General features: G+C 59.3%; 2 protein-coding genes and 1 long non-coding RNA gene across 7 annotated transcripts in view; 1 reads left to right on the top strand and 2 right to left on the bottom strand.

Moving 5' to 3' along the window:
* Nucleotides 1-1,258: 1,258 nt before the first annotated feature.
* On the bottom strand, nucleotides 1,259-3,030 carry LOC136333233 (uncharacterized). Of its 3 annotated transcripts, none has more exons than XR_010730995.1 (2): nucleotides 2,974-3,030; nucleotides 1,259-1,310 (listed from the first exon to the last, which is right to left on the bottom strand). It is a non-coding gene; the product is annotated as an uncharacterized lncRNA (long non-coding RNA). The 3 variants fall into 3 exon arrangements; XR_010730996.1 differs by lacking the exon at nucleotides 2,974-3,030 and adding an exon at nucleotides 2,712-2,960; XR_010730997.1 differs by lacking the exon at nucleotides 2,974-3,030 and adding an exon at nucleotides 2,532-2,679.
* A 227-nt stretch (nucleotides 3,031-3,257) lies between these two features.
* SLC25A6 (solute carrier family 25 member 6) lies at nucleotides 3,258-7,387 on the top strand. The gene is made up of 4 exons (XM_066275996.1): nucleotides 3,258-3,485; nucleotides 4,065-4,551; nucleotides 6,113-6,253; nucleotides 6,829-7,387. Exons 1-4 carry the CDS (start codon nucleotides 3,375-3,377, stop codon nucleotides 6,984-6,986), a joined length of 897 nt encoding a protein of 298 aa, XP_066132093.1. The 5' UTR covers nucleotides 3,258-3,374; the 3' UTR covers nucleotides 6,987-7,387.
* Nucleotides 7,388-8,884: 1,497 nt separating this feature from the next.
* The window catches only part of IL3RA (interleukin 3 receptor subunit alpha), a 27,129-nt gene continuing 22,344 nt past the window's right edge, over nucleotides 8,885-13,669 (bottom strand). For all 3 annotated transcript variants that reach the window (XM_066275994.1, XM_066275995.1, XM_066275993.1), the window contains 4 exons: nucleotides 12,851-12,956; nucleotides 9,970-10,075; nucleotides 9,225-9,300; nucleotides 8,885-9,119 (listed from right to left, as the gene is read on the bottom strand). In XM_066275994.1, coding sequence (XP_066132091.1) covers nucleotides 9,045-9,119; nucleotides 9,225-9,300; nucleotides 9,970-10,075; nucleotides 12,851-12,956 — 363 coding nt within the window. In that variant the 3' untranslated portion in view covers nucleotides 8,885-9,044. The remainder of the gene's footprint in view (nucleotides 9,120-9,224; nucleotides 9,301-9,969; nucleotides 10,076-12,850; nucleotides 12,957-13,669) is intronic.

Genomic DNA, 13,669 nt, shown 5'->3' with positions numbered 1-13,669 from the left:
ATTCAGCTAACGTCCCCACCCCATTCTCACCTTTCAAGTGTCCCTGTGTTGTCACAGCTGTCCTGTGTCACGGGACTCCCGTCAGATTGACTCTAAGCAGGTTCTGCCAACTTTTGCCTGCTGTTCCCAGGAAGCCAGCCTTCCCTCCCGGCTGGATACAAAGTTGCCCTTTTAGCCTGTTACTCAGCCACGTGGTGGCGATTTATTGGGTCAAGATGATGGTTCAGCAAAAATCTCCCCAAACTCCCCGTTTGGGGCTAAGGTCTGTTTCGGGTTTTCTCGGAAGAGCCGGGGAAGGCATAAAATTTCTTTTGTGCCTTAGCCCCGAGTCAGCGTGACAGGCTGTCTTGTTTAGAGACATACGTTGTAATTGGGAAAAATCCCAGCTGTCACCTAGGGAGGGGCACCTTCAAAGAGGCCACCCTGTGACTGTTGATAATTCACCCATCATGCTTTCCAGCGGAAAAAAAAAAAAAATCACCCGACTGTTAGATCTGTCACTTGTAGGCATGTACTTTTCCGAGTAAGAATGTATCCATTATAGAATTTTGCAAACTGTTTTACAAAGACAGGAAGGTATACATGCATAGGTGATACATCGTAGGTATACACACACACACCTGCAAATGCATCATTTTGGATGAATCAGTTGGACCTCCGCACCCACAACACTGTGCCCTTAAACCCAAGACCCACCCGTGGGAGACAGCCCAGGTGGCAGACTAGCAGCGTTAACATGTGTGGAAACTGATTGAAGAGCCCATGGCCTCCCGGTGATATCACTCGCTGCTGCCGTAACTTTTCTTCGTAAAAAAAAAAATGAAAACGGAGAGAAGAGAATATAGGATTTACAACCTGCCTTTCTGTTTATTAGAAATGCTGGGCAGAGCAAGTGTTTTCCGGGGCATCTGAGAAAGGATCCTAGTGTGGGGACACGGACACACACACACACACACACACACGCCTTCAAACAGTTGTTCTTCTTCAGGAATCTGTAGGGAGTTCAAGGTTGTAGTTTTGCGTTTGACCTGATTCCTGCTCTCCAGGCATGATGTCTTCATTACTGGTTCATTCAGCGTGCAATGCAAGTGCCCGCTGCGCACAGGACTATCTAGATTTATCCTTGAGTAAGATTTCCCATAGAAGGGAGGGTGGGGAGGTCAGACAGGCTGAGGCATCCGTCCCTAAAGCTATGATCTGAAGTCCACCTGACTAAGCCCTTCCCGTGGCAGCTGATGTCTCGTAAGACTTGCCTTCCCTGTGGTGTGTGTGTGTGTGTCCATCCATTCTTCAGATGTCTTTCCAGATACCTGTGTAAGAATGTATCCGTTATAGAATTTTGAATGTACATTATAGAATGTATCCATTATAGAATCATTATGAGGGCCTAATGATACAAATTCAATCACAGTATCTGCTGACCTGGCAGCCACTAATCATTGATCCTGTGCAAGTTGTAATTAGATCTTGGGGGCAGTGCTGAGGAGGGGTGGACGGGTCTCAGTCTCCCGGCCGGGCTCCTAAAATGACCCCCTTGAAGGAGCTGCTCCACCCACCCCGCTGCTCAACACTGCTTCCCTTTCCAGTCTCAGATGTTCACTCTACCCAGACCCTCCTTTCCCCCGTTCCTGCCCTTGGTGTCCCCTGTGCGAGGTTTCCTGAGACACCTCAGAGCAGGGAGGTCGTGTCTCCCATCCCTCGCCCACCACACACAGGAGGAATGAACACGTGGGTGTCTGAGTCTAAGGCCCACCTCCCCCCCCCCCCCAAAGCCTTCTACAATTCTCTGTCCTGAACCGAGTTAACCGGAGAGAAGAGGCCACAATCACTGACTCATTCATTCCAGAAGTGCTGGCTGGGTGCCAAGCCCAAGTGTCCCGGACCCTCAGGGGTCAGCAGTGTGGGGCTGACCTGCAGCCGTAGGCAATGAGGGCGCCTAGGGACGAGGAACGGGTGCACCAACATACGTTCACTCCTACACACACACGAGACAGAGAGAGAGAGAGAGAGAGAGAGAGAGAGAGAGAGAACCTTGTCCTCTCCCATAACACGGGTTCACACGCTCTGAAGCAGAAAAGAGCTGGTTCCCGGGCCGCGACCTGCAGTCCTGGCCTGATCGGACACGGACAAACCAGACCCTGAATGGTCAGCTTAGGTTGGCTGGCCCCAGCTGGCCCAGGGCGGGAATTAATGTTGTCCCCAGAGTCCCCCACAACTCCTCCCAGCCCAGACCGGCTGGTCCCGTGATAAAATGAAAAGCAGAGGCATGCTTTTTCTCATCCACAGTTGCAGACACATCCCCGCCCAGAAGCTTCGACCTCCTCGGAAACCTACACCCCGGAACCCACGGCGGCTGCGGGCTCCTGGGCTGGGCGCCGCAGGCACAAACCCCACCCGCTTCCTGCTGAGACCTCGGGAATGCACCTGCACCTCCACGGCCGCCCCCGCCCCCCGGGGCCGCACCCCTACCCTTCCCTCGCCAGGAGGACCAGCCCCTCTCTTGGCAGCCTCAGACCCCGCCCGCTACCTGCCTCTCCCCGCGGGTCAAGGCAGGACAGCTTTCCAAGGGCGCCGGGGACTAACTAGGTCTGCATGCACCCGTCCGTCCCCCGTCCCCCGTCCCGCGTCCGCGGCGTCCCCTGCTCGTGGGCGCGCACACGAAAAGCACGGGGAAGCGAAAGCAAGGCCAGAAAGAGGAAGGACCCTTGCACCTGCGTCGCCACTAAGCGCCGGCCCCGCCCGCGGCGGCGCGGTCGCCCCCCGCAGAGAATGTCCCCTGTGTGTGCGCCACTTAGTTGCAATGCAACCACGCGATACAATGTTGCAGAGCAGCTGCAGGGCCCTGGGCCCGGCGTCCGCACAGCACGTGTCGGTGGCTGCGGCTCTGGGCCCCGCCTCCCGCGGTCCTCCCCGCGCCCTGCAGCCTCCCCGCTGCACCGTCGCCTCCCCTGTACGTGCGGAGCCCGCCGTGACCTTGACAAGGTCGCGCCTGCCTCTGAACCCCCTTGTGTGCACAGCACGTGGGCGGGGCCCGGCCCCCGACGTGCCCCGGGGCGCGGCGCGCAAAAAGGGGCGGGGAAGCGTCTGCTGCGCAGCCAATAGGCGCGTCGCTCGGGAATGCGAGAGCGGTGCGTCACGGCTCCCGGCAACCCGCGGGGGCGGGGCGCGCCGAGAGGGGCGGGGCACCGGCGTGCGGCGCAGCCAATAGGAGGGACGCGCGGGGGCGAAGGGCGGGGCGTCCGCGCCTTAGCGGCTGCGCGCTGGCCTCCCTGTCCTTTCGGTCCGGGCGGCGGCAGCAGCAGCGCTGAGCCAGCGGCGCCCACCCTCCGGCTCTCCGCGCCTCCACTCCGCTCCGCTCCCTGCGTCAAGCCACCATGACGGAACAGGCCATCTCCTTCGCCAAGGACTTCCTGGCCGGAGGCATCGCCGCCGCCATCTCCAAGACGGCCGTGGCCCCGATCGAGCGGGTCAAGCTGCTGTTGCAGGTGGGAGCGGTCTGCGGGCGCGCGCGCGGCCTCGGGGAGCAGGGGGGGGTCTCCGGGGTTGGGGGCGCCGCAAGCCGACCGGGGCCGCGTGCATCCGGACGGGCGGGCGGGCGGGCGGGCGGCGGAAGTGCGAGGCAGCGCCGCTTTGTCCGCTGCCCGGACTTCCGGGGCGCGTCACGGGCGCTGCGCGCCTGCGCAGACGGGGCTGCGTGCCGGTTCGGGGACAGGTGCGCTGGCGGGACCGCGTGGGTGAGCGTGCGAGGCGGCGAGGCCCTGCTGACGGATGCCGCTTGTTGCCCTTGGATGCCTCCCACCCTTTTATAGTTGCCGGTGCAGTGTTAAAGCGGAATCAGCTGCCGAGGCGTCTGCGACACTGTTGCAGACGCGCGGCGCTCGCTGCCACGTTGTTGCCAAGAGTTCGCTTGCAACCTTCCTGGCGGGCGATTTCTTGCAACGTTGTTGCGGCGGCGCGGCCACCCTGCAGGCGTTTGTTCTCCAAAGGGCACCAGCTCTTCGGTTCATGCTGCTCCTTTGGCGGAGGCCCTCGGGTGACCCCTGTCCGACCCCCCACCCGTGCAGGTGCAGCATGCCAGCAAGCAGATCGCGGCCGACAAGCAGTACAAGGGCATCGTGGACTGCATCGTGCGCATCCCCAAGGAGCAGGGCATGCTGTCCTTCTGGCGGGGCAACCTGGCCAACGTCATCCGCTACTTCCCCACGCAAGCCCTCAACTTCGCCTTCAAGGATAAGTACAAGCAGGTCTTCCTGGGCGGCGTGGACAAGCACACGCAGTTCTGGAGGTATTTCGCGGGCAACCTGGCCTCCGGAGGCGCGGCGGGAGCCACCTCCCTCTGCTTCGTCTACCCTCTGGATTTCGCCCGAACCCGTCTGGCGGCCGACGTGGGCAAATCGGGCACTGAGCGCGAGTTCAAGGGCCTGGGAGACTGTCTGGTGAAGATCACCAAGTCGGACGGCATCCGGGGCCTGTACCAGGGCTTCAACGTGTCCGTGCAGGGCATCATCATCTACCGGGCCGCCTACTTCGGCGTGTACGACACGGCCAAAGGTGGGTGTGACCGGGTGGAGGGCGCTGGGCACGGGCTTGTCGCTTCAGGTCCTGGAGGCTGGAATCTGAGACCCAGGTGTGGGCGGGACTGGTTTCTCCTGAGGCCTGTGGCATATATACAGATGTTTTTCTTTTTCCTTTTTCATATATATTTATATATATTTTATTGATTCTGAGAGAGTGGAAAGAAGAGAGAGAGAGAGAGAGACAGAAACATTGATTTATTCCTGGAGGCTGGAATCTGAGACCCAGGTGTGGGCTGGACTGGTTTCTCCTGAGGCCTGTGGCATATATACAGATTTTTTTTTCCTTTTTCTTTTATACACACACACACACACACACACACACACATTTTTTTAATTGATTCTGAGAGAGTGGAAAGAAGAGAGAGAGAGAGAGACAGAAACATTGATTTATTCCTGGAGGCTGGAATCTGAGACCCAGGTGTGGGCGGGACTGGTTTCTCCTGTGGCATGTATACAGATGTTTCTTTTTCTTCTCTTTCTTTAAAAAAAAAAAAAAATATATATATATAATATATATATAATATATATATTATATATATATACACACACACACATATATATTGATTTTGAGAGAGAAGAAAGGAGAAAAACAGAAACATGGATTTATTGCTGGAGGCTGGAATCTGAGACCCAGGTGTGGGCGGGACTGGTTTCTCCTGAGGCCTCTGGCATGTATACAGATGTTTCTTTTTCTTTTAAAAAAATTATATATATATATATATATATTTCATTGATTTTTGAGGGAGGGAGGGAGAGAGAGAGGAACATTGATTTATTCCTGTGTCCGCCCTGACCGGGATTGAACTGGGAACCTCTGTGCTTCAGGACGATGCTCTAGCCAACTGAGCTATCCGGCCGGGGCGACAGACGTTTCTGCTAATGCAAGCAGCAGTCTTACTCCTTCAGGGTCTGTCCTAGTGACTTCCCTTTACTTTAGTTGCTCTTACTAAGGTCCTGTTGACAAATACAGTGCGTTCTAGGGTTCTAGGGTTCGGAGGGCTATTGTGACTTTTGAGAGGACACAGTTTGGTCCCTGGAAATCAGGGTCCGGGCTTGCTGGTACCTCTGTAAGAAAATGGGTTCGACTGTGGCGTGTGTGTGTGTGTGTGTGTATCCCTTGGACTGAGAGGGGGCACCCCCAGGCACTAAGCTGTCCTGTGACTGGCCCTTGTAGCTTGCAGGTGGCTTTCTCCACAGCACGCCTTATAGCTGACCTGGTCCTCTTCTCTCTGGTGTCCCCTTGGGGGTGGGGTAATGATCACAGCTCTGGCGTCTGGGGGGGGGCGTAGGGGCTGCTGGGGCCTGACGGCTGTGACCCCCGCAGGCATGCTCCCTGACCCGGGGGGTGGGGGTGGGGGGAGTAATGATCACAGCTCTGGCGTCTGGGGGGGCGTAGGGGCTGCTGGGGCCTGACGGCTGTGACCCCCGCAGGCATGCTCCCTGACCCGGGGGGTGGGGGTGGGGTAATGATCACAGCTCTGGCGTCTGGGGGGGGCGTAGGGGCTGCTGGGGCCTGACGGCTGTGACCCCCGCAGGCATGCTCCCTGACCCGAAGAACACCCACATCGTGGTGAGCTGGATGATCGCGCAGACGGTGACGGCCGTGGCGGGCGTGGTCTCCTACCCCTTCGACACCGTGCGCAGGCGGATGATGATGCAGTCGGGGCGCAAAGGAGGTGGGTGTCCCCGTTCTGGGGGGGGGAGGGAGAGAGCCCACAAGGTCCTGGGTGGGCCTTCAGGCCACAGGAGACCCGGAGCCATCAGAGAGGTGTTTCCCTAAGAGGTTGGGGTGACGTTTCGCTCTGTGAGGGGCAGGCCTGGTCACTGCTGGTGTCCTTTGTATGGGCAGCTTGCTAGGTCTCTCTGGTCTTGCCCTCTGTTTGACCTCCTGGGTGGGGGCGCCCTGGGGTCTCGGGAGCTAGAAGTGCTCTGGGTCTGCAGCCCTCTCTCTGATGACACCCCCCAGTAGCAGCCTTGTGCAGGGGTCCTCAAACTTTTTATAAAAACCGCCCACTTTTGCAGTGCTGGTCAACCGGGTCCCTACCGTGCAGCCAAACAGCGCTGCGATTGGCCCACCATGAAAGCTGGACCGCCCACTAGTGGGCGGTGGGGACCAGGTTGACCAGCACTGCAAGAGTGGGCGGTTTTTATAAAAAGTTTGACGACCCCTGGTAGGGGGTCTCATGTGTGGGTGACTGATGCTCCGTTCACTGTGCCCGCCTCCCGCTGACCCCCGTGTGCGCGCCCGCAGCCGACATCATGTACAGCGGCACCGTGGACTGCTGGAGGAAGATCTTCAAGGACGAGGGGGGCAAGGCCTTCTTCAAGGGCGCCTGGTCCAACGTCCTGCGCGGCATGGGCGGCGCCTTCGTGCTGGTGCTGTACGACGAGCTGAAGAAGGTCATCTAGCCGCGCCCCCGACCCACGTAGACTCCCCTCACTGCTGCGGACCATTGACCTTCCGGACACTCCAGTGTCCTCGCCCGGCCGGTCGGTCGCGTGTGGGACGCTGGGGGGGGGGGGGGCCTCTAGAACGGGCTCCTTGTCACGACCACTGGCACCCCGACTTCACGCATTGATGGTGGGGGGCGGGGGGGGGGCCCTGCCGCCTTCCCCGGGTCCACAGGCAGGGCCTCCCCGCCACGCCGGCCGGAGTCGAGGTGCCCGCAGGACCAAGCTGTGTGCGCTGTCAAGGAATCATGCCGTCATTTGTATTTAAGCATCCTGCTCTTTGCACAGCGGAATTAACTGCAATCATGTTCTATATCGGGCATTCTTGTGCAAACAATTAAAACCAGGCACGCAGTCTCTCTCTCTCTCTCTTTCATTCCACCCAGTGACCTTGACAGGCAGGAGTGGGAGAGGAGTGTGCAGTCTGGAGACGGACACAGAGTGTCTGCCCTGTCACAGGGCCCTGGCTCCGCTTGGGTGGTGAGGGTCAGCAAATGTGGGAGACCCCTGCGGGCTAGTGAGGGTCCCTGCTTTAAAAAACAGGCTTTTCTTACGGGAAGTGTCCCTCCCCCACCCCCAGCTGCCCTGGTTCCGTTTCTCCAGGGGAAACATGGGGGCCTGGCCTCCTCTGGGCTGTTGAGCGGTGAATGGGGTGCGGAAGCCCAGCGTGGTGGACTCCAGCATGCTGTCCCGGGCTGTCAGAAGTCCGGTCCTGGCCCAGGAGCGCAGGACGTGTCTGAGGTTGCAAGGTCTCAGCAGGTGCAGACCCTCAGTTCTGACACCATAACTACAATAGATCAGATTAGAGGCGACCCTTTCCTGGGGGGCGTGGTCCAAGCAGGTGGCTTTTGCAGGCCTAAGGGGACAGGCGCCTCTGCAGTGCGGCCCCCTGGGACTCTTGGACCCCACCTGTGTATCCCGCGTGGACCCGTGCTCCCCACTGGGACCTGCTTTCAGACCTGTTTCTCTTCACCTGGCCAAGGGCAGCCACAGTTAGGTCATCTGCGGCTGGCTTTACCAACAGGCCCCTCAGTGGCCAGCAGCTCTGCCCTTGGCCTCCAAGGACCTGCTGCAGGTTGAATGGTCAGGGTTTCCTGGGGGGTGGGGGGGGCGCTGTAAATGAGCACGCCCTTGGCTCCTGTAGGGCAGGGCCAGTTCTGCCCCATGCATGCTGGCGGGTGAATAAACAAGGTTACACATTAGAGGTCAGTTACTTGACTGCATCCAGCTTTCTGCGGGGCAGCTGTGTGGACATCAATGTCCTTTCTCATGGTTTCATACGTGGCTCCAGGAACAGCTCGGTGGAAGACCTCCCCCTTCCCCCCAGCTGCCCTGGTTCCCTTTAACAGCCTCGTGAGCTGGGCACTTGGGGTGCAGGCGTCCCCAAACTGGGCCACATGCGGCCCCCTGAGGCCATTTATCCGCCCCCCCTCAGCACTTCCGGAAGGGGCACCTCTCTCATTGCTGGTCAGTGAGAGGAGCACTGTATGTGGCGGCCCTCCAATGGTCTGAGGGACAGTGAACTGGCCCCCTGTGTAAAAAGTTTGGGGACCCCTGGTCTAGGGGGTCTCGTGTGGGTCAGCAATGATGGTTGGGACGGTACAGCCTCCTGGGGTCCCCTGTGGCCCCCGTCACCACACTTGACACTCAGAGCTGTCCCAATGTCTCCCCTGCGGTCCCTCCCACGCGAAGGTGTGCGGGAACGTGAATGCTTTAGTTACAGGAAAGCCCACACTGCAGTTAGAGACAGACCCAGACGACGCAGGAAGCAGCAAGGACTAATTCCAGGAGCTCCGGAAGGCAGGGTCCCAGCAGCCTAGGCGTGGGGGGTGGATGCCACCTGACAGGGCCAGGGATGGGGCGTTGGAAAAGCACTTTTATTTCCGTCCATCCTGGCGGCAGCTCCGTGGAGACTGCACCCGGGTTTCCGGCCCCCACCCCTGTTGTAAACACGCATCGATCCAAAGGCACGGGTGATGGGGGGCCATCTGGCCGGTCAAGAGCCGGGCCCCAGCTTCACGGAGCCCTCACAACCTGCACTTCGGCCACTGGACAGTCCTGGGTGGGGCTGCTGCTGGCTTCCCAGAGAGTCTGTGGGCGACAGAGGGGCTGGTGGGTCACAAGGCTACCGACAGGGCCCGGGACTGTGGTCACCTCCTCCCCAGACCCGCCCGCGGACGGAAGCCCCGGACGCACCATCTTCTCCGTGGGAAAGTTGTCTCCCATGGGGTCCTTCATGTGAGGGATGGGAGGGAAGAGCTTCCGCAGGTACCTGAAACGGTCAGTCCAGGACGCGCTCAGGGCTGGGCCCTCTCTGTCCACCCACCCCCTTCGGAAGGCGTCATCAGGCTCAGCAGGAGCGGAGCTGGTCCCTGGACGGGCCAGTGGGGATGCCTGTCACCATGGCGACCTCCCCCCAACAGCTTCTGCACCAAGCGGGTGGTGCCCTACCTGGGGCGGTGACCCCCTCCCACTCCTAAAACCCAGCCCCTCATCAAGGCGGCGGCAGAAGCCTGAAGCCCCAGGAAGGACCCCAAGGCTGGGGCGGGGCCCGTGCAGGGCTGCCCAGTTAGACCGAACTTCAGGCATTTGGAAGGGACCCCGCAAGGGGAGCTGTGCTCACGTGGGACAGGCCAGAGCACGCAGGGTGGGGGAAGGGGCCCGGAGCCACGTCCCGGAGGATGTTGGGGGGGTTGGGGAGGGATGCTGCCCTGGAGACCAGGCGTCCAGGTGTCTCTCGGGCGGCAGGGACCAGATGGCCGACACCGGGGTGATGTTTCCGAAACTCCCACTGGGGGCGGGGCGACTACAGGCGGGCGCACGACCCTGTAGCCGAGCCCCGCACACATGGGGCGGGAGTGGGAGAGTTGGGGGGAGGGGGGCTCGCTGCGCCAGGAGCGCGCACGGGGCCGCGCGCTCCAGAAACGACTGCGCGACCCACCTTCTGCACAGGAGGACCGCGGGCACCACGGTGAGCAGCGCGGCCAACGCGATCAGAGAGGCGGTCAGCCAGACGTGGAGGCGCGCGCCCTTCTCGCGGTCACACACTAGGGAGCGGAGGCAGAGGGGGCTGTCGTCGGGCGGGCTCTGGGAGGGGGGGTTCTGGCAGACACCGCCCCCCTCACCCAGGGGCCCCTGCGGGGAAGTGGCCGGCGCGCCGTGCGTATCCGGTTGGTCCAGCGGTCCTCTGCGCGCCGGATCAGGCGAGGGTCCCTCCAACCCGGCGCGACCCTCTCACCGGTAGCCCGCTGCCCCCACCAGCTAGGGACACTTGGAGCTACGACCACACGCATCGCGCTCTGGGTCTGGTCAGTCGAAGGGACCCCCAGCTGCGCCAGTGTTTTTCAAAGACTTGGCAGGTGCGTCTGTTGCAACCGCCAGTTCGTGGAGGAGGGGACGCGCGCGCTGGGGTGGCTTGGGGGAGGCGAATATTTCTTTTTTTGTATTTTTCTGAAGTTGGAAACGCCCACCAGGGGGCGATGCTCTGTTGTGACCAGAGCCACTCTAGCGCCTGGGGCAGAGGCCAAGGAGCCATCCCCAGCGCCCGGGCCATCTTTGCTCCAATGGAGCCTCGGCTGCGGGAGGGGAAGAGAGACAGAGAGGAAGGAGAGGGGGAGGGGTGGAGAAGCAGATGGGTGCTTCTCCTGTGTGCCCTGGCCGGGAATCGAACCCGGGACTCCTGCACGCCAGGCCAACGCTCTACCACTGAGCTAACCGGCCAGGGCTGGGAGGCGAATATTCCCTGCAGGGGGCGCTGCCACCTCCTGCTCCCTCCCTTCCTCCCTCCCCAGTCACTGAACTTGATATCGTGTCTCTCGTGGATTTCTTACACTAATTTTGATTTAAAAAAAAAAATACTGCATTAAAAGATTCATCAGTTGGTTAGAGCATCATCCTAAAGTGCAGAGGTTGTCGGTTCGATCCCCGGTCAGGGCACCTACAGGAGCAGATCGCTGATCCTGCTTCTCTCTCTCTCTCTCTCTCTCTCTCTCCCCCCCTTCCTCTCTTTAAAATCAAGAAAAAATTTTAAAAGGAAAGATTTATCTGGATGACTGAGCCTTTGGGCAACAGGGAGCTTCTACCCCCCCCCTCCCACCCCACGAGGGACAGGCAGCCCCCGTAGGACAGCTCGGGCAGAGAATGCGGAGCCCTGTAGCCGGGGACTGGCAAACCTGGGTGGAGGGGTGTGGCCCGGAAGGGGCGGAGTCAGGAGGGGGCGGGGCGGGGGGCGGGGCGTGGGTGGGTGGGGGGAGTCCTTACCCCATGGAACCTGAAAAAACACACCCAGGTCTGACGGCATCTGCAACCCACTGGTGAGACCAGCGAGGTGGCTGGGAAGGCCAGGAAGTCCAGAAGAGGGGTCCCAGAGGGAGGGTCGATTGGAAAGAAGGCTACCTGTGTCCTTTCTCTCTCTACCCCTGGCCCGGCACCTCTAGGCCCAGGAAACCAAAGAGGTTCGTTGCAAGGGGTTGGCTGTGCGGATCTACCTGCACCTTGGGGTCTCTGTACGGAATATGTTTGGGGTTGCGGCATCGTAACCAAGCCTGTAGAAGAACCCCAGCCCCAGAAGACTCCCAGGAAACCACTCTAGCCCCATGAGGCACACCGCTTACAAGTGACCCAGGTATGGCTTAGAACAGGGGTCCCCAAACTTTTTACACAGGGGGCCAGTTCACTGTCCCTCAGACCGTTGGAGGGCCGGACTATAAAAAAAAAAACTATGAACAAATCCCTATGCACACGGCACAGATCTTATTTTAAAGTAAAAAAAACAAAACGGGAACAAATACAATATTTAAAATAAAGAACAAGTCAATTTAAATCAACAAACTGACCAGTATTTCAATGGGAACTATGCTCCTCTCACTGACCACCAATGAAAGAGGTGCCCCTTCCGGAAGTGCGGCGGGGGCTGGATAGATGGCCTCAGGGGGCCGCATGCGGCCCGCGGGCCATAGTTTGGGGACCCCTGGCTTAGAAGATCCCCCCCAGAAGCTGGAGACAGGCCTGAAAGAAATCGTCCCCGCTGCCTCCCAGAAAGAACCAACTCTGTCCAACACCTTGATCCTGGACGTCCAGCCTCCAGAACCAGACGACAACAGACGTCTGTGGTTTAACCTGTCCAGTCTACAGGAATTTGCCCCCGGCACACCTAAGCGAACTCATCTGGGGGCTGGCGACGGTGAATTTTAGGTGTCAACGTGGCTGACACCAGTGTGGATGTCGCCAGGAAGGCATTTAAAGAAAGAGAAGAAGAAAAAAGATGAGACTAACATGGGAATCAGTAGATGTTGAGGAAAACAGATGGCTCTCCATACTGTGGGTGGGCCTGGTCTAATCAGTTGATGGTCCAAAGAGAAAAATGTTCCTGCTGTGCCATCGGATGGGGGTGGGGGGTGGGGAGGAATATTCCGGGAGCCTGAGAGGGTGTTGTTGTGGTTTCATAAAAGCTCATGAAGAAATGACAGCTCTCATCCTGGTGGGGGTATCTTTCTAATCAGGCAGTGGATCTGGACCCAGAGTGACTTTGGATAGCCCATAAGGGCCCCATTGCCAGTGACAGCTTCACTATGTCACGGCCCTGGGTGGCTTTTAGTGGGACGGTCTGTACCCTCTGCCTTCCCATGGGTTGAGCACAAGGTGCAGCATCTCCTGTCATTCTCAGAGTCCTGTTTTGGGGACAGAGAAAGTGGTGGAGTGACTCCCGTCCTGTCTCCTTGGGTGGTGCAGGAGGGGAGGACTCGCTCCTGAAGCTTTCAACGCTCGCCAGGAGGGAGAGAGAGAGAGAGAGAGAGAGAAAGGGCCCCCCCCCTCCCACTCACCAAAGTGCTGGGGGACGCTCCACTGACCGACTGTTCTATACGTCGAGGCTCTGATCCTCACCGTGAAGGTTCCAGGGTTGAGCAGCAGGAAGGACATTTTCGAGAGCTGTGGACAAAAGGTAGATCAAGAACACAGGGCCCTTCCTGTCTGTGGGGGGGGGGTCCTGCCGTGGGTGGAGCGGGTCCTCCCCAAGTTCCTGTGTGGGACTCCCAGCCCCCCCAGCTTCCCCCCCACCCCTGTGTCTGGGAAGGTGTTTTGCAGACAGCATCCGTACCAATGGGGGAGTTGCTCCTTATAGAGAGAGGAAATCAGGACACAGACAGAGAGGAAATGTCCCTGGGGTGTTGGACTGATGTGACCACAGTCAAGGATGTCACAGGAGCCGAGAGAAACCTGGGTCACACCTTCCCCTGGAGCCCCCCAGGAGGAAGCAACCTTGCCAACCAACTGCCACCTTGATCCCGGACTTCTGGGATCCGGGATTGGGAGACGACGGATTTTAGTTGGTTTAAGACGCCGAGTTTTTGGTGTTTGTTACGGCTGCCCCAGGAAAGTAAGTCAGACCCCTTCCCCCGGAGAGAACCTGGTGCGTCTCTCTGTCAGGGCAACCTGTGCTCAGAGCCCCTCCCCCCCAATAGGCTCTCGGCTCTGAACCACAGTGTTCTTCATAATCCCTGGGAGGTAAAGAATCCACAACCGGCGAGGCCAAGAACACTAGTGGCGTCCATGGGGGACTGTGTCAGGAGTCCTGAAGAGTCAGTCCTCAGTGACGCCCACGCCCCCCCCAAGAAAGGTACACCCCCCTACACCTCAACCTG

This window comes from Saccopteryx bilineata, chromosome 4, assembly GCF_036850765.1.
Source record: "Saccopteryx bilineata isolate mSacBil1 chromosome 4, mSacBil1_pri_phased_curated, whole genome shotgun sequence".
NCBI lineage: Eukaryota > Metazoa > Chordata > Mammalia > Chiroptera > Emballonuridae > Saccopteryx > Saccopteryx bilineata.
This window is presented reverse-complemented; position numbering and strand designations above follow the sequence as displayed.